This window comes from Bactrocera dorsalis, chromosome 5 (assembly GCF_023373825.1).
Source record: "Bactrocera dorsalis isolate Fly_Bdor chromosome 5, ASM2337382v1, whole genome shotgun sequence".
Classification (NCBI taxonomy): domain Eukaryota; kingdom Metazoa; phylum Arthropoda; class Insecta; order Diptera; family Tephritidae; genus Bactrocera; species Bactrocera dorsalis.
The window spans coordinates 48,951,890-48,975,372 of record NC_064307.1 but is presented as its reverse complement, the minus strand read 5'-3'; the positions used below and the strand labels follow the sequence as shown (position 1 = coordinate 48,975,372).

At 35.3% G+C, this 23,483-nt stretch overlaps 1 protein-coding gene across 2 annotated transcripts in view; it reads left to right on the top strand.

The window, feature by feature from the left end:
* LOC105223791 (uncharacterized) overlaps positions 1-23,483 on the top strand; it is a 141,360-nt gene that overhangs the window by 89,070 nt on the left and 28,807 nt on the right. For both annotated transcript variants that reach the window (XM_049458438.1, XM_049458437.1), the window contains exons 4-7: positions 3,722-3,809; positions 8,317-8,402; positions 16,371-16,478; positions 22,364-22,423. In XM_049458438.1, the coding sequence (XP_049314395.1) occupies positions 3,722-3,809; positions 8,317-8,402; positions 16,371-16,478; positions 22,364-22,423 (342 nt within the window). The remainder of the gene's footprint in view (positions 1-3,721; positions 3,810-8,316; positions 8,403-16,370; positions 16,479-22,363; positions 22,424-23,483) is intronic.

The window sequence follows — 23,483 nt, the reverse complement described above, 5'->3', positions numbered from 1 at the left end:
TTTTGCCGCATGTTAAATACTTAGCTTTTTTCGTATTCGAACACTGAAGTTAGCCCGCGTCTTCAAGCTATATACATACTTCTTGCGATTGTCTTTGGAAAAGTTATATAATGGTTTTGGTTCTGAATACGCGTAATTCCAATAAATATTTTATTTATGGTTCTTAAAAGAAGCTTCACAGAAACAGATAGACTTGCAATTAAAAGCCCTGAAACCTCAATATGAGCAGCGTAGATTAACAACAACCTGCTCCGATACCGATACTTTGATAGATCAAGACGGCAAGACCTTGGAATATATAACATCTCTCTCAAAATATAATTCTCTGCTAAAAAGCAGCAATCGGTGCCACCTTAGCAAGCACAAATCTCTGCGTGACATTGTGCCGCAGCACAAATAAGCGAAACAAAAATGAATTTAGCTCAAAGCCAAACAACGAAATAAAATCACGCATACGCCCCGCCGGGCCGACTAGAGCGCGTAAATGGCATTAAAAATTAAATTAAATTTGTGCGCTTTTAATACGCGTGGCGTGTGGCATGTGGCATATATGGTAACTGACATTGTGTATGTCTTTTTTGTAGACTTTCCGGGTGCGGCGAACACAATGATACACGCGTATGTATGTGTATGGGAGTGTGTTAGGGGACAATGGAACTGTTGCATTTTGCACGTGAATTTTGCATTTTTATTTATTATTTAATATTTGCTTTTATTTAAACACATAATACGGTAGGCATGTGATCGGATGGCTTTGTTTCGAAATGTGAATAATTTTGACGAATTTATTTAATCCGTTGCGTAATTGGAGCGTGTCAAAACTACAAAGTTGATTGTGATTCTGACACCTTTAGAATCCGCGCAAAATACCATGTATGGATTTTCAGAATTTTATTTATGGTTTTAATTGAATTTTGAAATGACCTTTATAATGATTCCAACGAAAAGCTGTTGAAGTGTGCTCTGAACAATTTCTAATTTAGTGAGTTTTAAACTTTTAGACTTATCTTTCTAGGATAACCAATTAACCATATTCAGAGTACTCGTATGTACAATCTTCAAGAATCTATAAGTCCATCACTTTATAAAATTAATTTCTGGTATTCAAATTATATAAAAAATTGGGTCGGTGAATTAACCGTGTAGATCGTAAGATTTAATTATATAAATTTTTGTTAGAAACTACTTTAAAACTACAGCATGATTTTCATAAGTTACAGTCCCGATTACCGATAGTCGAAATTCATTTCAAACGCTCAATATGATGAAATTTTCGAACCAATAATGCCAAAATATTGGACGTTTCATCTTTATTATTGTAACTTAGTACTTCCACTTTCTTTAATAATACCCTACCCCTATTTAAGTATAATTTTTTAATTTTGCGGTTAAAACGTGACTTTTTTCTTCTTCTGGGTAAATTATCCTGTATGTTGAGCTCTGGCTCTGACTCGCGCTAAAAATAAAATTGTGATTTTGTAAAATCATCACTGGCGTTTAGCCATCCTTCAAGTGCAATTGCTTCCATGTCGACGTCTGGTAAAGGTTCTCCAAACTTTCTATCGTGACCCAAAATTTCATATTGGATGTTTTAGTATAATTCCGCTATCAGGTTGTTAAAATATTTAAGCTTACGGCAGGACGAATAAACTTATGAGGCAACACAATGCCAATATTTTTTTTTCATAGTACATATATTTCATAATACTTTATAGTATATTTTTGTGAGGACATAATTTCTATGAGCAGCAATCAGTAAGTGGAATAAACTGAAGCTGCTAAAACGAAAACCGCAAGTTTTAGACGAAAGTGTTGTTATTGTTGTCAAATGGCGTTTTTTCTATGAACTTAAGCCAAAAATACAGTAGTTGAGAAAGAGTGATGCCGTAAAACCTCACGCTTTTGTGATTTCTATCATATAAATGTAGGTGAAAATCAACCTGGAATAAACCAAAACAAAATCAATTTAAATTGCGTTTGTTGCCGCAATCTCACTAATTTTTACAACTATAAGATTTGCTGTACTCCTTGCCATAGCACATTTTCGCTTTCTACGTTTCCTTCGGCTACCTCAAATAACTATTTTAATCTAACAACGATTGTAACTACATACAACAGCAATATGATGTCTGCTCATATAACTATATTTATGAAAGATTATATTTCTCATAAAAATAAGATCGTGAATCTCCTTTGGAGTAATAGCGTTAAATCGCTATCCGTGATTATTTTTTTTTATTATAAATAAATATCATAATTTTTTAAGAAAAATATAAATAAATATTATTAAAATAGCTTTAACAGAAATCTCGTCCTTTCAACTATTTCTTCATCCCTCATTTTAAAAGACCTTCACTAGAGCTTTTAGGTTATTTTTTCAATGGCGACTTAAACAAAGTTATTTCAATTATTCAGTTCATACTCAGTGTTGTCGTAAAGCGATTTTCTTCACCTTTCATGCTACAAAACAAAGACATAACTCGCGTCCATTCGCCGTCATGTTTTATAATATGTTCATCAGCACAGTTGTGACAGCTTATGTGAATATATAATATATGTATATTTTAGGGTGGGTAAAAATATATCTTAAAGAGGGTATATTAAGTTTGTAACACTCAGAAGAAAGCTTCGGTGAGCCTTTAAATAACTTGTATTCATAGCATCATGACGAGCTGAATCGCTTTACAAGTATATGGTCATGCCCCTGTGTCTGCAGATACGCGCACTGATCCCTCAGAGTTTGAAAAATTGGTGTAAAAATTTTCGCGAGTCATTTTCTTCCCAAGAGCTGCTTTTTTACCGCAACCAATATCCGTCCTCTGACTCTGAAACTTAAAATCAAGATTAAGATAAAGAGGAAGACACTTTTATACCCTTTTGTGCTATAGGGAAAGCGCCCGTTAATGGTAATGTAGCTTTGATGCAGCCGAAGTGTATGTTTTTCTTATTTTCCGTACTATTGAAAATTGTTCATGAACCTCACCGTTCAAAATCATGATCCAAAGGTAAAGTTTATTTATTTAAAGGCGCATTTTACTTTCATAAATTTCATAACTTGCGGATAAAACTAATTTGTTGCCTTTGAAACTTTTGAACCGTATGGGTTCTAAAACAACTTTAACAGACAATCGATTTCCTACAAATATGTTTAAAGAACGATACTGATTTAAGCATTTTCTTTTCAATAACAACGAGAAACGAGGAAAAGGAAAAGCGGAGGACCTTCATATTAATCTTAAAAGCTCCAACATGAAGAGAATTTTCTTAACTGTTAGCAATTTTGTGGAGTATAAAGTCAAAGAAATAAGTTATATTTGACACACCCTAATATATACACATTCTATGCATACATTTATACTCGTGTTTATGAGAGTATGTACACATTTGCATTTGTGTGTTCAATAATTTATGGCTTATTGTGATACGTTAATTACATTAATGACATCAATTAAATTAATTAAGTGTATCAAAAAATCGAGATATAAATGGTTTTACGCTCACGCGCGTTTCACCTTTGCTTTTGCCTCTTTTGTGCACGGCAGCTTACAATTATACAGAAAAAAAGGAAAAATAGTGTGGGGCGTATGAGTGACTTTTATGACCGATATGATATGAGTGGATTTAATGATTCATTAATAATTTGCTGCAATTATTCATCTGAGTAACAATTTTTAACACACAACTGCGAGTATTTATTTGTTTTTGTTGCTTTCGTTTGCAGAATATGTCACTCCTGATTGTTTTGATTTACTCCTGGCGGATAAATGTGAATATGCGCAAGGTAGAATCGTTGGAGGATGTCTACTATGGTAAGTATACATCTACACAAATCTTCCATATATAAAACAGGTTAAAATTCACTTCACTTCCAGCTAACTGGCTAACCGTAAAAACATATTTATTTACTTAACCTTTGGCGGAATAAAGAATTCAGTCCATTTGGGCGCTCGTATATACAACACATATGCAATTTATTTGCCACACACGGATAAACATGTATAATCTTATGTATATATATACATATATATATATATACACATATATTATATACACATTTCATACCTCTCCATGAAGAGCTTTTGGTCTTATAGGCTCTAATTCTCACTCAAGTGATGCCATAAGCGGCAGCTTAACATAAACTGGCCAAAGTTTTGTAAGCCGATTGTCAATTTATGTGCGATATGCAGTAGAGAACTGTCTATTGGTGGAGCAATGTCCGCATTACTTGACCGACAGCCGACTGAAAAACTTGTCAAGCGTTGCCCACAAGTTTCATGTGACCGTTATTATCTAGGGTTCATTTTAAATACATAAGTGAGGAGTTAAGCAAATTCAGCGACAAGTGCAATAAAAGACTTAACACTCTTGTCTGAACAAAGAAGAAACTCTTTAATTGCTCTGTTGCGAAGTTTTACCACAGAAGCCACTCAACAATTATATGAAATTTTCTGTAATATGTACTCAAGCGCTATTTGAAAATAAAAATACTAATACAAAATAGAGAAGAGGTTCATAAGTCTGTAATACTTCCGTGAGAATAATGTGCTGCTCTAATGAAATTCGATTGGAAGAAACATAATTAATCTTTCGTCAGTTCCGACACTCGGCCTGTTTTCTACGGACTTTGAAAAGTGAAATCTGAAGTGTAACGGACCTGTGATAATAGTCAGCTGGAATTGATTAAGTGTTTTCAAATTTTTAATGCACCGCACGCAATATTATGTATTCAGTAGAAATAGGTATTGTGGATCGCTACTTACCCAGCTAAATTTTGGAAGAGATAAATTTAATGATCTGGAAACATATGTACTAACTATCAAGAATTCAGCATTTGAACCAATTTATTGCAGATATAATCATACGTATTAATGTAATTATTAAGAGCATCAGATTTAAAATATAAATCTTGTATACATATGCATTTATGTATTTCAACTTATGAACGAATATTTACTGCACATATACGGTGTTTTCCATTTTCCAATTGATAGCCATTGATTCCTCCAATAAAGCATTTCAGAATACTAGAAAAAGTGTATACGTAGATTTCGGATTTTAAAAACAGTAAGCAGAATATGTGGGGTAAGAGCTTAAAGATTTTTCATTGAGTTCAGACATTTGGTCCTATTGAACCTACAACGAGGTTAGAAAACGAAATAATATTTGTAAAAATACAGGCAAATTAAAAAAAAGTCTTCCAAACAAAAAATTGTAAGACGGGTGTATATTCCTGCCTATTAAATTGATCACTTAAGTCGTATTAGTAAGAAACTAAACACAGTGTTCTGTCACTACGATAAAACCAAGGGAAGACACCCAGTTAGAATCGGATAACCTTTTAATGAGAAAAATCTCCATATTCAAAGAGAAAATTGTACGGCTCTGAAAAGTAATAGATCTCATCAAAATAATAATAATAATAGTGATAACATCAAGCTTTTAAAAATTGTGTTTCTCAGATGCACAAAGTTCACACAAATTATAAACAAAATTTTCTCTTGAAGTTCAAAAATTGTACTTTGAAATAACGGCGGAGTATTTCGAGAAGTTTAAACGTTGTAAAACGAGATTACAAGAAGGAGATCCCAAAATTACTTTTCTTTTTACTGTGGTATGCTGTTAGATGAATTTACTATCGAATAAAAACCGGAAATTCTTTACCGCTTTGACATGAAAGTAAAAAAAACTACGAAAGTTTCAAAATTTTATCTACCATATATCTTTCTTCTTAAACAGCGGAAAAAACTGGGTAGGCTGAAACTACCATGTCCAGCAAAAGTTCTCTTCGGGGTGAAGAACTTATTTCAGAAAATGAATTTGGAGAAGAATCCTTGAACATTCAATAACTGAGATTTCAACTAAATTGATACCTTGGCATTTTGGAGAAATATGGAAAATAGGAGTTATAGTTGAATATTTGAAGATGAGGATGAAGCGACCAGATTTTAAAAGATAATTTTAAGAAATAAAAGGCTTGGGAAAACCAACACAATTGTTGAAAACAAAGAAAGTTGTGGAAAATTCCGACAAACAATAGCAAAGAAGGATATATTGTAATTTTAAGAGAAGAGTACACACAACCTACCAGAAAAGTTATTTAACACATCCAGCAAGTGACGGTTGTTTTCGAGTTGTGACACTAAACTTGTTCACCAACACGCTAAAAGACCAATCCACAAATTTTTCGTCTTATCGAGCAGTCGTACAATAGCGAAGAAAGTTAAGAAATAAGAACTTCAGCACTCAATACCATGCCTGAGAAAAAACATTGAAAAAGTACATTTGGATTCTAAATTTTAACATTTCTTTATAAGACAACAAGTACTCTTGGTATTAACACATATGTACATTCCTCAGGAAAGAAGTGAACAGTGAACAATCTTCCCGAAAATATTACAATTTATTTGGAATAAAAATGGATCTAATTACATCTACCTGGAATTTTCTCACATATTAGGTTGTTAAATAAATATCTCCCACTCTTTTTCTCTTTATTCAATGTTTTATAAAAAGTGTTACAGTGATCGGATTTAGTTCAAATATGCGCCGTTTCGTTCGTTAATCTGTTTCCATCTATACGGACACTTCATAATAACCCCTCGTAGAAGCCCCACTTCTTATTTGCGAAGAACACGGACAGCCACTTTTCACAAGCCTCTTTTGAGTTCAACTTTACATCAACAAGGGCGTTCGCCATGGACAAGAACAGGTGGTAAGCACTTGGCGCTATTTCCGGGCTCCCGTAGTCTCTGACGAGATCTGGCATTGTCCTGGTGGAATACTACACCCTTCCTGTGGGCCAATTCTGGCCACTACGGACACTTCTGGTGGATCGTTTGCTTCAAGCAGTCCAGTTGTTAGCAGTAGATGGTAGAATTAAGCGTCTGACTATATGGGAGCATCTGTTTGGAACGATTCACCGGCCTGCGACCACGAATATTTTCGCTTGATATTATCATATTTGATCCATTTTTCGTCGCCAGTCACCATCCGCTTCAAAAATGGGTCGAGTTCGTTCCGTTTCAGCAGCATATCGCAGGCGTTGATTCGGTCCACAAGGTTTTTTTGCGTCAAATTATGCGGCACGCAAACATCAAGCATTTTTGTGTATCCAGCCTTCTGCAGATGGTTTAATATAGTTTGGTGACTGACTCCCATTTTCTGGGCGATGTCACGAGATGCCACATGCCGGTCTAACTCGATGTTTTCCTTGATGCCGGCTGGCTTATCCATGCTGTCGTTTTCAGCTGCTCTGAATCGTCGAAACCATTTCTCCGCAATTCGAAGTGATAAAGTACCATCCCCCAAAATACCATTAATCTCATAGAACGCTTCTCTAGCGGATTTGCCCTTAACGATGGTAAACTTTAAAATAGCCCGCATTTTGGCGTTAGTGAACTCCATTTTTACATGTCTATGTAATGTCGTAAACAGCGTTGTTTTGTAGGTTATGTCAAGACCTTTCAAAGATGTATAGCATTACCAGATACGAGCCGTAGCGCTTTATACATAGCCGCGAAATTCAAAAGACAAAAAAACGGACGGGAGAGATTTGACATTCCAATATTATTGTCTTAATGCATTTTTCCACAATATAAAATGTTGGTAAATTCAATTCTTAGAATAAAAAATCATTGCCAGCTATTATCTCAGTTCGAAGAGACATGCAATGTCATATAAAACATGCCTGTAAAGAACGACTATTTTAATATGAGCATGTTCAATGATATTCGAACAGACAGTATACTATATTAAAAAAACAATCGCAGCTGGGTTGAGAAGAATGAGTACAAACAGGTTATTCAATCTGTGAGTTGTCGCTTGGTTTTATTTTGAATATTGCTACTGGAGACCACAATGGGACTTATAAGTAAACTATAAATTTGGAAATATTCAAACGTTGGGAACCCAATACTGAAAAAAAACATATTTTGTATGAACTGTATTACCGGCATCATTCGATTTTCAAAAACGTTCAATAGCATAAATTTGCAACGAAAGTCTCACCATCATATAAAGTTAAAGATAACTGACTGAACTGATGCCTACTCTTTGAAAGACTGTAACTTAAAAAATATTGAAAATACTTGTGACTACAGAAATTTATTTTAAAGAAAATTTAATAACCACAAATGGTAAGGAAATAAATTAATTGTTTTTATATAAACAGAGTATATATAAAATCTTTGAAAATAAAATACTCGATTATTTACATAAAAACAATAATTTCTCATGATTTGAAAAAAATATGAAATAAAATATAATATAAATATATGATAAATATTATATTTTTTGCGTCCAATTCTTCTCTTTCAGGTGTTCAAATAGCCTATTTCGCCATTATCGGCACACAAATGTCCATGATAGTGCTGAGCGTGATGTTAATATTCGGAATTTATAAGGTAAGTGCGTTGGCTTTAGAAGCATTTACTAGCGTCATTTAAACACTCAGATCTCTAAGATAAACACAAAATTTTTATCTTTCAAGCAAAAGCAAGAACTTTTTGACTTTTACGAACCGCCGAATTTCCTACAACTCTTTTGCGTCAAAAGCTCAGCGCAATGACACATTTATTCAGACGCACAAGCATGCATTCACACGAGTTTCACGCCTAAAATCAGACCAAATAAAGCGGAACACGTGTAGACAACACACACGCCCCCACCAACAAAAACAACAACACATAACCGCTACATATGAGAGTGTGTGTGCGGAAGGCCAAGCAAATGTTTACAGTTTCAGGGACATTTCATGCACACACACATACAGCCAAAAACGCACCCCTACAAAACAGCATAGAAAAAATTGGAATAAGCCAAAGAACGTGAGCCGTAGGAGAGAAAATGGGAGCAAGGGCTGGCTAAAAGTCACATGAAAATGCCAAATGCGTGACAGTTTATTTGAATGCCAATGTCGACACTACATCACACACACACACACACGCACTCACAGGCAAAATGCAAAATATGTCACACCAATACACTCACGCAAGCGGATTTGCCAGAGCGTTTGTTGCTTTTGTATTTAATGTAGGTGTGTGTGTGCTAAGCATATACATATATGATATTATATGATTTTCGAGAAATGCCCAAAATGTGAAAGCAATGCCAAATGTTGCTATTCAAATTGCCTGAATGGCTTTTGCAGCTTTCACACAACACAAACAGTTCGTAAAAGAAATGCGAGCGCTTCATGGCTGTCAACGCACATCCACACACATTTACAAAATGCGGCTGAAGGCGTTTCTTTTATTTTTTCACACTTCGCATTTGTGCTTCTGCCATGACTTTCGTTATGACGAAGTGGCAGCGTTGATGATTATTGACGATAATGAAAATGCAAATTTCTTTCAAAAACCCAAATATTTATGCATATGATGCTGTTGATGGCTTGTATTACAACAACAACTTGTGCCGCAAACAGTTTACGAAGCAGATTTTGTGTGAAATTTTTAGCAAGTGCAAAATTTTGCATTTAAAACTCAAAAACGACACAACTCAAATTTATACATAATTGTTTTATTTTCACAAATGATTTCTGAGAAGCACCTTAATGTCTTATGTCTGGTGATATTAATTGTCTACACTATTTATAACTCAAGAACGGTTGAAAATTGGTGGGAAGGCAGCTTAGAACCAGGAGACGAATACAGGGTACTTTTAATCTCTTTATGTTACAATTCAATACAATTTTTAAATATCAAAATTATATTTTAAATCATAACCATTTGTTCAGAACTTATATTCGTAAGAATTATTTTAATATTTTTTTACTTTATTTATAATAATATTGGGTAGTCGAAAAAGCCGTTTCGTATTTTTAATCAAATTTTAATTTCTTTGACTGTATTTATAATAATAAATAATTAACCAAATATGTACTATTTTCATCGACAATTTTTTGCCATTCTTCCGCCAGCGACATTATTCTATCAGTGTAAATCGAAATTTCCAGAACGAAAGCGAGCGTACCATTGTTGTGCTATACGACTGATACAGCATCATCTCCTTGAACTTCACAAATTTCATTCGTGGCTTGCGTGGCATTCTTCCCTTTTCTATACAAAAATTTCAAAAAATATAGCAAATTTCTTCATTATTTTCACTCATTGAACAGCTGTAACTCAATTTCCCCGAATTTAATTTTTTGGTTAAATGAAGCTTAAGGTGAGAACCTTTCCAACACTATATGGTATGACGAAATGTTATTGGTAGCATCAGAGACATAATACTGCAACGACATCTATTGACAAACTACGAATAGACTTTTTCGACTACCCAATAATACAGCAACACATAGCTATTGTAAAAGTTGGTGGATTACACTGATTCTTGCTACTGAACAAAGTGGTTTTTTATGACGCTTTATGTGTAACCGGTAAGACATTTTTAATATCACAACAGAAAATCGCATTGATAATTGTATCGCCAAGGAATTGAGGCTACTTTGCTAGATTATGGGCGAACGACGCACAAGCATTCATAACAAGCCAAACGCAGTTTCTAACAAAAAATGGATGAATAGCTGCAGTGTTGATACAAAAATTAAATTATAATTTGGTATTAACGATGAAGTTCGGTCTTACCACTCTCTGGGATTGCCATTCTTCACTTATCTTAAGGCAACCATAAATATGTGTGCACAATTGCAAACAGATTCAGTCTCAGATATATGCAATTTCTATATATTGGAAATGATAGAATAAACTGCATCCAAATAGGCAGTGCATCACTACAATATCTTGATTAAGTGAGAGTATATTCCTGAAAGTAAAAATTAATTGTATGAGTCATACGCAGTAGGCGCTATAGCACTACCACTAGGTTGTAGAGGGAGGTGAGACGCAATTTCAGACGAAAAGAGAAGTAAGAGAGTATGAGGAACTTGACAAGCTGGCCGACAGGAGGGAACACCCAGCCTGCTGAATGGCAGTGAACGTACAACGTCAGGAGAAGGCGAACCCGATTCCCCAATCGATGACGATGGAACAGACGTTCCATTGCCCGACCATAAAGAAGTTTGATTAGCAATTACTCGTCTGATGAACAAAAAAGCGGCGGGGGCTGATTGGACCTTATCAGTTTAGCTTCAGATTTGGAAAATCAACAACCGACCAGATATTCACCATGTGTCAAATCTTTAAAAGGACCCGTGAAAAGAAAATCGACGCACACCATCTCTTCACACCATTGATTTCAAAGCTGCTTTCGACAGCATTAAAAGGAGCTAGGGCAAGACGAAATATCTCCTGTTATCAAACAAACAGTCGTCGCCCAGGATAACTCTTGCCAACAGGTGCTACTTCGGACGGAGTGGGCAATTGAGAAGTAAAGTCCTCTCTCGACGTACAAAGACGACGAACTCTATAAGTCACTCATCCTGTTATATTGTGCAGAGGCATGGACGATGACAACATGTTGATTCGACATTACGAGTTTTCGAAAAAAAGGTTCTGCGAAAGATTTATGGTCGATTTCGCGTTTACCATGGCGAACATCGCATTTGATGAAACGACGTGCTGTATGAGATAGTATACGAGGGCTGTCCGATAAATAACCGACCTCAACGTGAAGCTAGCGGCACATCTGAAAAAGTTTCTACTTAAAATTGTGCATACTATAATAGCTACTCGCCAAATTTTCAGAATTTTATCTTGCGCAATTATCTGTTGACAGTCGTTTTTGTCAGTCTATTTCGGTGATTTCCCCAAAATGGAATTCAGCGAATTAAAAGACAGCGGCTACGATAACTAGGTCATGTCGGCCGAATGAACGAAAACACTCCAGCTCTGAAAGTATTCAACGTAGTACCCGCCGGGGGAAGCAAAAGAGGAGAAAGACCTCCACTCCACTATAAGTTCAGGTGAAGAAGGACCTCGCTTCTCTAATTGGCGCCAAGCAGCGAAAAAGAAGAACGAGTGGCTCTGTAGCAACATGCTGCAAGGGGATAAGAACTCCTTTATTGAAGCATTAATATGTAAGCTGATTCAATGTTAGTTGGTTGTTGAGTTTTGGCCGTAAGGCTATTTGTGGACTCAACGGACATACTTTTATCTGAAAATATCAGGATAATAGTTTTATAAGTTCCTCGGCTGCTTACTTAAATAGCTCTGCTCGTTGCACATTGGATCGTCAAGTGTATTTTATAATTGGAAGGACAACATAAAACTTAATTTTTAACACATAAATAATTTCGAACTGGCATTAGTGGGCCAGAATTTTCAAAACTTTCCATTAACTCCAATTCTGTAGTTATGATTAATGTTTTCGCTTAAGAAAGCTATTTTTATTCAAATATTTATTTCTACTGAATAATATTTATGCAAATTACTTTCAGGAATTATTCAAGGTTTGAGAATATTTTTATCATATTTACCGTATACTATATAAGTATGCATACACTTTTATACGTGTATGTTTATAGGCGCGTATGATATAAAAAGTTTTTATAATCATTTTAGATTTCATGAGCGCGTTAGCTGACATTCTGACAGCACACGTTCAGCACTAGTCTTAAAGCAAAAACGGCGTAGATATAAATTAATAATTCAAATGTGCCTGTGAATGTGTGCGTAACAATATTCCTACGTGCTAGCATAGTTAGAGCCTTGGGTAGCAGACATTCCTATGTTCAGAGTAGACGCACTCATGCTCACAGCACACGTGTAGTAAATCAACAAGACGCCACTCTAGCCGCCGCCACTAGACCGAGGCACACAGGCCACATCGCTGGCTACCCACACACACACATGTACACACGGGGGACAGGCATGCGCGCACTTACACGCTCGAACAATAGCATTAGCAATCCGCAGGAAACCAAATAGTCGAGCAGTCAGCCAGCCAACGAGCCAACGAAAATAAGCAGCAAACGATGAGAAACAGGAAAGCTGTTAAGGATTCAAACACACACACACGCACGGACATGTGCACATATTCAAATGGCGACGAGTCACTGCGAGATTCTCGGTGAGCGCTGTGAATGTGTGTGTGTGAGTGCTGATCATTAAACGAATAAAAGTCGCCTCGCTTTGTTTTGCTATCAACGTGCAGCGTGCAGACGCTAATACATAAGAGCGTATGTATGTGTGTGAATGTGCAATGGCTGGTGGCGAGGAGCGGTGCTCATTGAATAAACATTTTTCCAAATGCGTATTTGCTGTTAGACAATGGCGCAGTATAAATAATCGCATGTGTTATTTTAATGTGTGTGCGTGTGCTTGTGCTCGTATGTGTGCTTTGGGGAATGATATATGTGCGTGTGTATGCGCGCGAGTAAACTAAAGAAGGACAGTCTGTCTTTCTACAGGAATTTGCCTCACTAGAGGGTTTTCATTAATTTTTAATTAAATGAAACTGCAATGTCACTGCAATAAATCGTATCTGGAGTCTTTGGCATTTAGGTTTTCATGGTTGCTACTTAAATTTAAATATTTCATAAATTAGTTGCGACATTTGCAGATTATGTAACAAAAACATCGCATAGTCACAATGCTATTATGGGAGAGATAGAATAACTTACATCTCACAGCACCTTTAGTCGTTTTATAAATCCGAATATCCAAAACCAAACCAAATTTATTAAATTTTAATAAGATTATCTCTTCTTTGAAATCATTTTGTTATCAAGCCAAAAATAGTATGCTAAGGATGGTGCTTCAGGCCGATAAACAGAAACGGACAGACGGACATGACTAAATCAACTCAGTTTGATCATTTATATTTATTTTTATAGGGTCTCAAATACTTCCTTTTCAGTATTACAGCCTTAATGACAAATTTGCAATCCCTAGACCTTCAATAATTTCAACCAATTTGATCCATCCAAAACCATTTCGTGGATTTTTTGAAACTTTTGTCCATAACAGCCACTTTTGAGTTTCGAATGAGAACCATCGTCTTCGGTGCATACTTAGCCTATAGGATATTATAGTACCATTAGTACTTGTATGCGGTTTCTACGCCAGTAAATTTGTTCCATAAGTAACTCTTTTATGAAAGACTATCCCGCTTGCAAGGAACCCCAGTCAATAGTCATTAAGACACATTTTGGCATCAGTTTTACTACTTTCACAAAATCAGTAACTAATTAATTATTTTCTCTTCTATAATCAAAACAGGCGCCACTCCCACGCACCTATAATTACCATTCATAATCATTCTGTATATCGAAGCAAATTTTACTGCTTTTATACGCTTGCCACCTGTTGCTACATATTATTATAGTTTTGTTCACCACTAAGCGAGATAGATATAGGGTGACGAGAAAAGTTGAAAACCGGTTGACTATCTATCTGTCCGTCCGACCGTGCACCCTGTAACTGAAGATTCCTTAGTACAAAAAAAATTAAGATTTCGTAGATTTACGTAATCCAACCATTGCCATGCCCACAAATCGCCATTAACGGCAACTTATAAAATACCATAACTAAGCACTATATTAAGATGTAAAACCATAATTTGGCACAGGGGATCGCAGTAGCAAGGGGCTTCTGTAGGCATAAAAATTTGAAAAAGTTGGCCTGGCCCCGCCCTCTATTAAGTTTAATGTATATGTTTTCTAAACGGCTAAAACTACAACAACGAAATTCATCCAACAAAAATATTACAAGAACCCCTCCTGAGAAAATGGATGAAATCGGATGAAAGCCCCGTTCACTCCTCATAATCCGGTGCTATTTAAAACTACTAAAAGCGCGATAAAACAATAACTAAATGCGTCGAAGACGTAGAAATTTTCCACCGGGATGGTATAATAAATCTTTATAGGGGCGGGTAAAAATTAGACGATGGGCGTGGCACAGCCCACTTTTTGGGGAAATCCCATATCTTGGAACCTTAATGACCGATTTCGACAAAATTTGGTACGTGGCATTCTTTTCATATACATATGTTCCTATGTGACGTTGTTAAAATGAGCAAAATCGGACAATAACCACGCCTACTTCCCATATAGTATATAATTTAAAATTCCTCTAGATTCGTTCAGTTTCCAGTATACAAATCAAGAAGCAATTATTATAACGAAATTAAACCTTGCACGAATAATGTCTTTAGTGTATTCCACCTTATGACCAAAAATTGTTCAAATCAGACTAAAATTGTTCAAGCACCTAGGACCCCAGTAGCTATAGTTGACTTTTGATCGAGAATACTGTTCAATGTATGAGATATATAATTGAAATTCAGGGATAGTACGAGTACTTTTCTGGCAATGATATGTCGGTATATTAAAAATGGGTTAAAACGAACCAATACTTCCTTTATCCGCCATATACCTAATATAATGATAATCGAACTTCCGGATGACTTTGCACCGCATATATCGGCAAATATGTGAGTTATCTCAATGAAAATGAGCTAACGTGTCGTATATGTATATATAATATTGCTTGGATTTCGATCCTCTAACGTCTTACATCTTAAAGTATTTCCTTGGCTTTGATTCTTGCAAGTTGGAAGAGTATAAAATGTTCGGTTGCACCCGAACTTAGCCCTTCCTTACTTGTTTTAAATGCACTTCCAGTCTACTAGCAGTTTGTACCAGGTATGTTGCATTTCCCTGTTATTCGATGAGTACAGTTCTATTTTCTATAGAGTTATGTCAAACCTTTTGTCTTCCTACCAGACTATCATATACTAGGTGATCCAACATTATTTGCCTTTTTCGGAGTTGGTGTGTACCAGTGAATACGAGTACATGTGTTATCGGCAATCCCTTAACTGTGCAGAAAAACCTTCAGATTGAGCTTAAATAGCATCAAACATTGCTGAAAAGTGATCTGGCGGTTCTACATTTTGTCCGAAATTCGAAAGCAATCACGCCGCAGTATTTGAACCAAACAATTTTTGAGATGCCTACAGTTTCAGATATCAGCGGTCAGGCAATGCGGTTTGTTTTATTATCGTCCCTTGTAGCTAGTTCTGGAGCACGTGGGCTTATCGAAAAGGAATGTGTAACCACTTTAGAATTACTTAAATCAATGTTTAATGTCATTGTCATAAGTCACTTCATTGTCACTTTCCATATCATTAAAGCTCCCTTTCATTTCACTGCGCAATTTTCCTTCCAAAAGCCCGAATTGGTCGGATTCAGATTTCACCGATATTTTTCGAAACACATCCGATTCTTTTACGGGTCTTGGTATACTATTGGCTTTGACAATTTTCTCTGTTGCTTAAATTACATGTAGGAACAAAACCGAATTAAATTTGCAGGATGACTATTCAACTTGCTTAAATGGCTTCACTATATGCAAAAACTTATATACACACCACCAAATACCTATATAAAAATGTGTGTTTATGTCTTTATGGAAATGATCCCTTAATATCGTAATAAATTGCCAAATTTTTTCGTTTTCTTGCAGGAGAACCCTGGTCTCATAGTGCCATGGATAATTGGCTACATCACGTTTATGGCGCTGGAAGCGGTGGCCATGGTCTACTCCAATGTTTTACGAGACCATGTAAATAAGGTCAGTAAGTCGGTCGTGCTACAACAATTGATACACCTTAATGTATGCAACACAATTCATAATTTTTATTGAGTTCACTCATTCATTCATTCGTTTTTATTGACCACCGGCGGACGTGTACGCGAAGGACCGGGAGCCACGGTGCAAACAAGCTTCAACAAATTCATACAACAATTTGATGCTAACAAGCAGTGAAGATTGTAAAATAAAAATTTACATAATAATGCACTGAGGCACTCTGGCCCTCTGGTTTGCCGAACGGCGAGCAGCAGCGATTTTTATGCGTACAAAGGAAACTGCATAAATTTCTTTACTCAACTGATAACGCAGGAGAAGGGGAGAGGGTCTTGAAGTGGCAGAGGTGCAGGAGGAAGGGCAGTGAATGGTTGCTAGCACTTTGTTTTGCTGATTATCGCATACTTTTGTTTGAATTCACTCAGTGCTTGTTGTACTTGCTGTTTTTGGCCTTGATTCGTCTAGATTCTTTCATGCATTGCATTTGCATCGCCATTCGCCGTTACATTTGCATATTTCAGTTTATTCTTTCGTTTTCATAGTCTGATTTTTAATTTAGCGAATTACAAATTCAAAGCAAAGTTCCTAGCAAGAAGAAATAGAGAAATATATGCATGCAGAGAAGTGTTTTTTTGCAACAAAATTTTGCCGAATGAAAGCGAAAGCGAAATTCTTTGTTGTAAAACCAAATGCATGTGTACAGTACTTGAGTATTTTACAATCAATATGAAAGCAAAAAAACTCTATAATAATTTGGTCAAAATATTATAATTTTTCGCTTTGAAATATTTTTAATTAACCGCAATTTGAAAAAGCAAACTGAAATTCTATTGACAGCGAATATTTTCAATTTTTTCTCATACAAACAAAGCGCTTTTCACTACATTATAAATAATATCAATTTGCATGCCTCAAATTCTTTTTAAAAGTTTTTGTTATTCTAATGTGGTGACATTTTGCATTCCTTTGTGGGATATTTAAAAATTTTTATTAGTCAATTACCCAAGAAAAATTCAGCCAAAAATATTGAAAAAAATTATTATATTAAATTTATAGAAAGTTTTTTTATTAATATGAAATATTTTTCACCTGTGAATTTTTTTCGCAGCTGACACTTGTCAGATTAAGGTCGGAAGAAAATAATATTAGTTCAAAACTGCAATGTACTTTTTGACAAAAAAGCACCCGGAAAATTTATATGAACTGTATGTTCTTTAGTACTATGGCAAATATGAGTGCCATCTGTCAACGAATTTGTTTACAGCTGCTGGGTTTCTTCGGTGAAAAAAACAGCCTTTTTCCAACAATTTTTTTCTCATATAATAAATTAATCACTTTATTAGAATTTTTTATTGTTACAAACATATAAAATTAAGAAAAAAATTCTAATTCATCTAAAGAGCAAAAATAAGTATTTTAGTCAAAACCATATCGAAGAACTTAAACTAAGGAAAAAACTGAAAATTCGATTTTTGGCTAACATTTTGCAAATAAATTAAATTTCGCGACAAATTTTTTTTCAAATAGTTGTAATCGAAAAAAATGTTTCTTCCAAGTCTTTAAAAATTATATCTCAAAGATTTGTGCAAAATTTCCTGAATATCGGTTATGTAGTTAAAAATCAAAGTTTCCGAAACTATTACTCGGATCAACATCAACCGAAAATTTAAGACAATATTCTAAAGGTGTGGTAGAATTTAAAAATGTCGATTTTTTGAAATCCGTAAACCCATGTAACCACTTAAGTACACCTCAGCAGTGCGTTGCTATTTTTCCTATGGATAAAAATGTCAAACAAAGCCTATGAAGACGGCCGAGAGATCGTTGAAGACATGCCTCGTTCAGAACGACTTCGACCTCTTTAACTGATGAAAATATTAAAAAAAAGAAGGATTGAAAATCGTCAGGTCAGGTTCGAGTGATTTTGGTGGATGTTTTGCGTATAAAACGCTTTGATGCCGAAGTCGTCCCGATAAAACTGGGTTTTTTTTCAAAACGAGTACCGTAAACAGGTCTCTTTGAACTTGCTTGATCGTTCCCACATTCACGGAAAGAATTATAACACATTTTAACTTGCAAACAAGTCGACAAACATCGGAATGGAGGGAAAAAACGAAGAAGAACAATTCAAGAAATTTACACGATGATAATGGCCCAACGCTTCGGATTGGTACCGAATTTAAAGCCAAACCCGTAATGAATTCATCAGATGTGGCTACCAGTGATTTTTCTTGTTACACAAACTGAAATTACCGCTCAGTTGAACCCGCTTTCAGTCGATTGAAAAGATAAGGCCAAGTGTGAAAAGTATTACGTTGGCATAATTGTAGTATTAATCTGGTGAGGCTTTGAAGACGATAAAATAAATCTTGATAAATGATTAAATATTTTGTGTTTGATTTACAATTTCCCGGTACTTTTTGTAACAGTTTTTAATTCAATTTATATCCTCGAAACAACTTTAGTTTTAAACTTTCAGATCTTCTGACTTGTTATTGGAAACTTCTAACTTCGGCGGAAAACACTTCGCTCATTCTGTACGAAAGACACAAATTTTCTCCATTTTTTTTAAGTTAAGTAATAATTAATCACCAAAGACTTCGGAATACCTCATTTTGTTTAGATAATCTGATTTCAGTAATACACAATATATGTTTTGATAGGAAATATGATATGTTTCCAATGTTCTTCAAGTGAAATTTTAATACATATCGCTCATTTGCTGCAAGACCGGCATAAGTAAAAAGAATCGATTCTCCAGAAAACGCGTTTAAAATTTTCAACTGACTACAACCTTACACGGTGACTCCAACCTTACACCTCTTCTCAAGCGGAGCATATAACAGATATTCATATGAATTTTTCACTCAACATGAAGTATGATTTAACCAACAATTCTGCACCATTAACTCAAAAATCACGTTTTTTGATTTATACATACATATGGCAAGGTGATGAGACGAGTTCAAATTTGATTGACTTTGACTGTCTACCTGTTCGTCTGTTCGTCCGTCTATACGAGCTGTGACTTGAGTAAAAATTGAGAAGTCTTAATAATACTTATTAAATATGTTCCTCGGCATTACAATAATATTCAATAATGTGACTTGGTACAAGGAATTATAAGTATTAGGTCGGGGCATATTTGGTTTTAAATAAATAATTAAAAATGATTTGAAATGTGATGAACCAGACCTAATACGTCAAAGGCATTAACTTTTACAAGGACGGTGCAAACACGGTTTATAGGAGCCAATATTGAACGATGACCGGGCGCTGGAAACCTTTAGTTGAAATCACATATCTCCGGACTAACTTTGCCTACTCCACTACTAATAGTTTTTACTTTTTATAAAATAAAACAAAAACTTGCACTAGTCACCATATAGTAGTTCGAAACACCCGGCTGACTGTACTCCATATGTATATATTGGTGACGTTAGGTACCTATAATAAACTCAGAAAGCATGCTTTTCTATTAATAATATGTAGTAAAATAAGAAAAAATCAAGTCCATACTACCATTATTTCTCTTATACCTAATACAAGACTTCAAACTTTTCGTCTTTTACAAATTTTAAATTTGCGAAAAAAGATGTATTTTACCGCAAATAGCTACCTCTGCGAAATTTAGTGTACGAGTATGTCTACTAGCGCAGTTCTTTACATATATTTGGTCAAAGCATGTCGCTAAACCTAAATAACAGTGTTCTGGCAGTGCCACAACAAATCTTCCGCCGGCTAACCAAAATATATTTGCACATATTTTACAAATTTTCCAGGAGTTGTCAGTTTTTTCACAAGCATTTTGCATTTTTGTCACTTCCACGCTATTTCTGTCAAGCTTGCGCATAATTTATTTTAAGGTATGTGTGTATGTAAATCCGGTATTCACCATCAACAATGTTTAAAGTTTTTCATGAGCGAAATTCAAATGCATTGCTTGTTGTGGTGGTTCGCTGCCGTTATTGCAGTAGATGTGTGTACACCTCAGTCCCTATTTACTCTTTGAGCTACCTGCGCGGCTCCATGCAACTACCCAGCCACCTCCTCAAACCAATTTTTGAATTCACCAATACTCAGAAGTGGTGGCCCACACACTTTTTCGAATCCCACTCACTTTCCACCCACTCAGTCACCTGTATATTTTAAAGCTTTTAGCGTACAGAAAGTTGGTGCAAAGTTTCTTTTTTCCGGTCCCTCTCACAAGTGCTGCAACCGAATAACTGTACTCCACTGGCATTGCAACAATTTGCAATGAGTGCATGTCGATTTGTTGTTATTGTCGCTGACGAACTTTCTGCATAACTCAGATTTTTCACATTTTGTGCGAGTTCAATTTGTTTTTAATACTCGTACTTGTTTTGTTGCAGTTATTTTTAGTGTTAATTCAGTTGCATTCACAATTGATTCGAAACGAAAGTGAAAAGTTAAAGTGGCTCATTGTCTTTGGGTCTGTGAGTCAGTAAGTGTTCACGCGAAGTGTGCGGAAATGCTACTAAGTGCTTTGCTTAAGCTAATAGAAAAAAATACTCAAAATAGTCAAAAAGAAAAGAACAGGGAATACGTTAGCTTCGATAGAAATGTATTGAGGTCGTCATCCAAGGTTTATAGAATTTTTGGATAGGTTAAGTAAAATGTGGTTGACCTCCGATCGGGATTTTTTTGAGTGTCGAGATGTAGAAATTTCTGCTACAGACTAAGTTGGAATTTTCAGGCGAAACCTGATACTAAAATTGGAAACAGACGGTGCTGCGCCCACTATTTCACCCAGTCACAAGGCCACAAGGATCAAGGGAGACGATTGTTAAATCAAAGGTCCACACCCGTCAACCAGCAACACTAGAGGAGCTCGATGAAAACATTTAGCACACAAGAGCCGAAAATCCGCCCGAAATGGTGCACCGAGACTGTAAAGTAAAAGCGACGCGAAGGTTTTAAGATTAAAACAGTACTCAGTTCTGGTTGCCCAAAGCTCTTTTATTTATAGAATTCCTTAGGATGCACCACATGCACAGTGCATACACATATCTTAGTACTAATCTACTGTACATAACGACCGCATGTACACATACATATGTATCTTAAACAAAAGTGTTCGCAACGGCATACACAACTATTTCTTATCTGTTATTAGTTTAGGATCATTTGCGATCCTTTACATTGCATACATTAAATACTACAGTTTCTAATCAATATACCCGAAATGAACATTCATTACGATGATAATTGATATGGGTATTTGTACATACATATTTATTTATGTAGAAAAAAATTTATCAAATTAACATTCAATTGAAGGCGTGATTTAATATGGTTATAATTATTGATTGAGGTCAAATATATACCGGTTGGTTCTATAATTTGTTGCTATTTTGAATATATTTTAATAATGTCACTCTCGTAGAAACCTATTGGCAGAAACGGGCCATTCAAAAGCTTTACTTGGGTCGAATATTCCATATGAGAGTTATTTTGGGAGTAGTTTAATGTGGTCGATAGAGTCAATAGGAATAAGTTTTGTGTTGGGGCTCATTTCTGTTCCAAATTCTGTGTAATCTAACAAATAACAATTTCATCTGTAAATCTAGTTGGTAACTCGTTAATTTTAAGCTGTTAACTTAAGTAATTTGAATATTGTAGTACTGTTAGAAGAAGAGTCACCACTACCACCCTTCTGAGTATTCACATTTTTTGCTTTCATGTTACTGTACATCAATGGATTGTTTGATTTAATATACATTTTTACATATAGTACATACATGATTGAGGTGAACACACACGTAAATATTGACACTAAACTTCAAATTTATTTTTAGGTGCAAAGTATTTTTTAAGAGTGATTATGCTGTTTCCAATCTTCTTTTTAGCAATTCGATGCAATGTGCAAAGCGGAAGTGGCCTTCTTCATACTTCGTGCAGTGATTAATGTAAGTATGAAGACATGCATAATACAATATTTCTGCATTTAAAAGTTAAACAAATTTGTTATCTGCCAACTTTTACTCACCGGCTCCCAATTTGTAATTTTATTTCAACAATTTCGAAAGGGAACAGGCAAAATGGCAAATAATATGATTTGAATTTCGAATGAAAATTATTTTAGCTTATGTGCCATACATTTATTAGGTCCTGTTGTGATGGTTTTGTTAGTAATAAATCATGCAATTTGAATGTACATATATATAAGCATAGTTTTTTATACTCTCGCAACCAGTTGCTAAAGAGTATTATAGTTTTGTTCACCTAACGGTTGAACGTATCACCTAAAACTAAGGGAGATAGATATAAGGTTATGTAGAGAGAAGTTGAAATTCGGTTGCCTGTCTGTCTGCCCGCCACAAATGGCCATTAACCGAAAACATATAAAATGCCATATCCAAGAACTAAATTAAGATATAAAACTGTAATTTGACACAAATGATCGCAGTAGACAGGGGCACCTATGGGAAAAAATATCTAATATGTTCAATGTGCATATCTAAACCACTAAAGCTACAACAACCAAATTCACCTAGCACGAATATTTTAAGAACTCCTACCGACAGTGTGAAAATGGTTGAGAAACCCGCTCACTCCCCATATAACGGGACTGTTCAAAACTACTAAAATCGCAATAAATCGATAACTAAATGGGCCAGAAACGTAAAAACTTGCCGTCGAGATGGTATGATAAGGCTTTAAAGGAACCGTGGCATAAATTGGATGATGGGTGTGACACCGCCCTCTTTTTGGGGAAATCCCATATCTCTGGACCCGACAAACCGATTTCGATAAAATTTGGAATGTGACATTATTTTAATATTCCTTTGTCACGTTGTGAAAATGAGCGGAACCGGATAATAACCACGCCCACTTCCCATATAGCACAATTTTAATTCCACTTGACTCTTTTACTTTCCAGTACATAAATGAAGAAGCAATTAATATAATGGGATTAAACTTTGCACAAATAATGCCTTTAGTGTGTGCTACTTTATGACAAAAAAT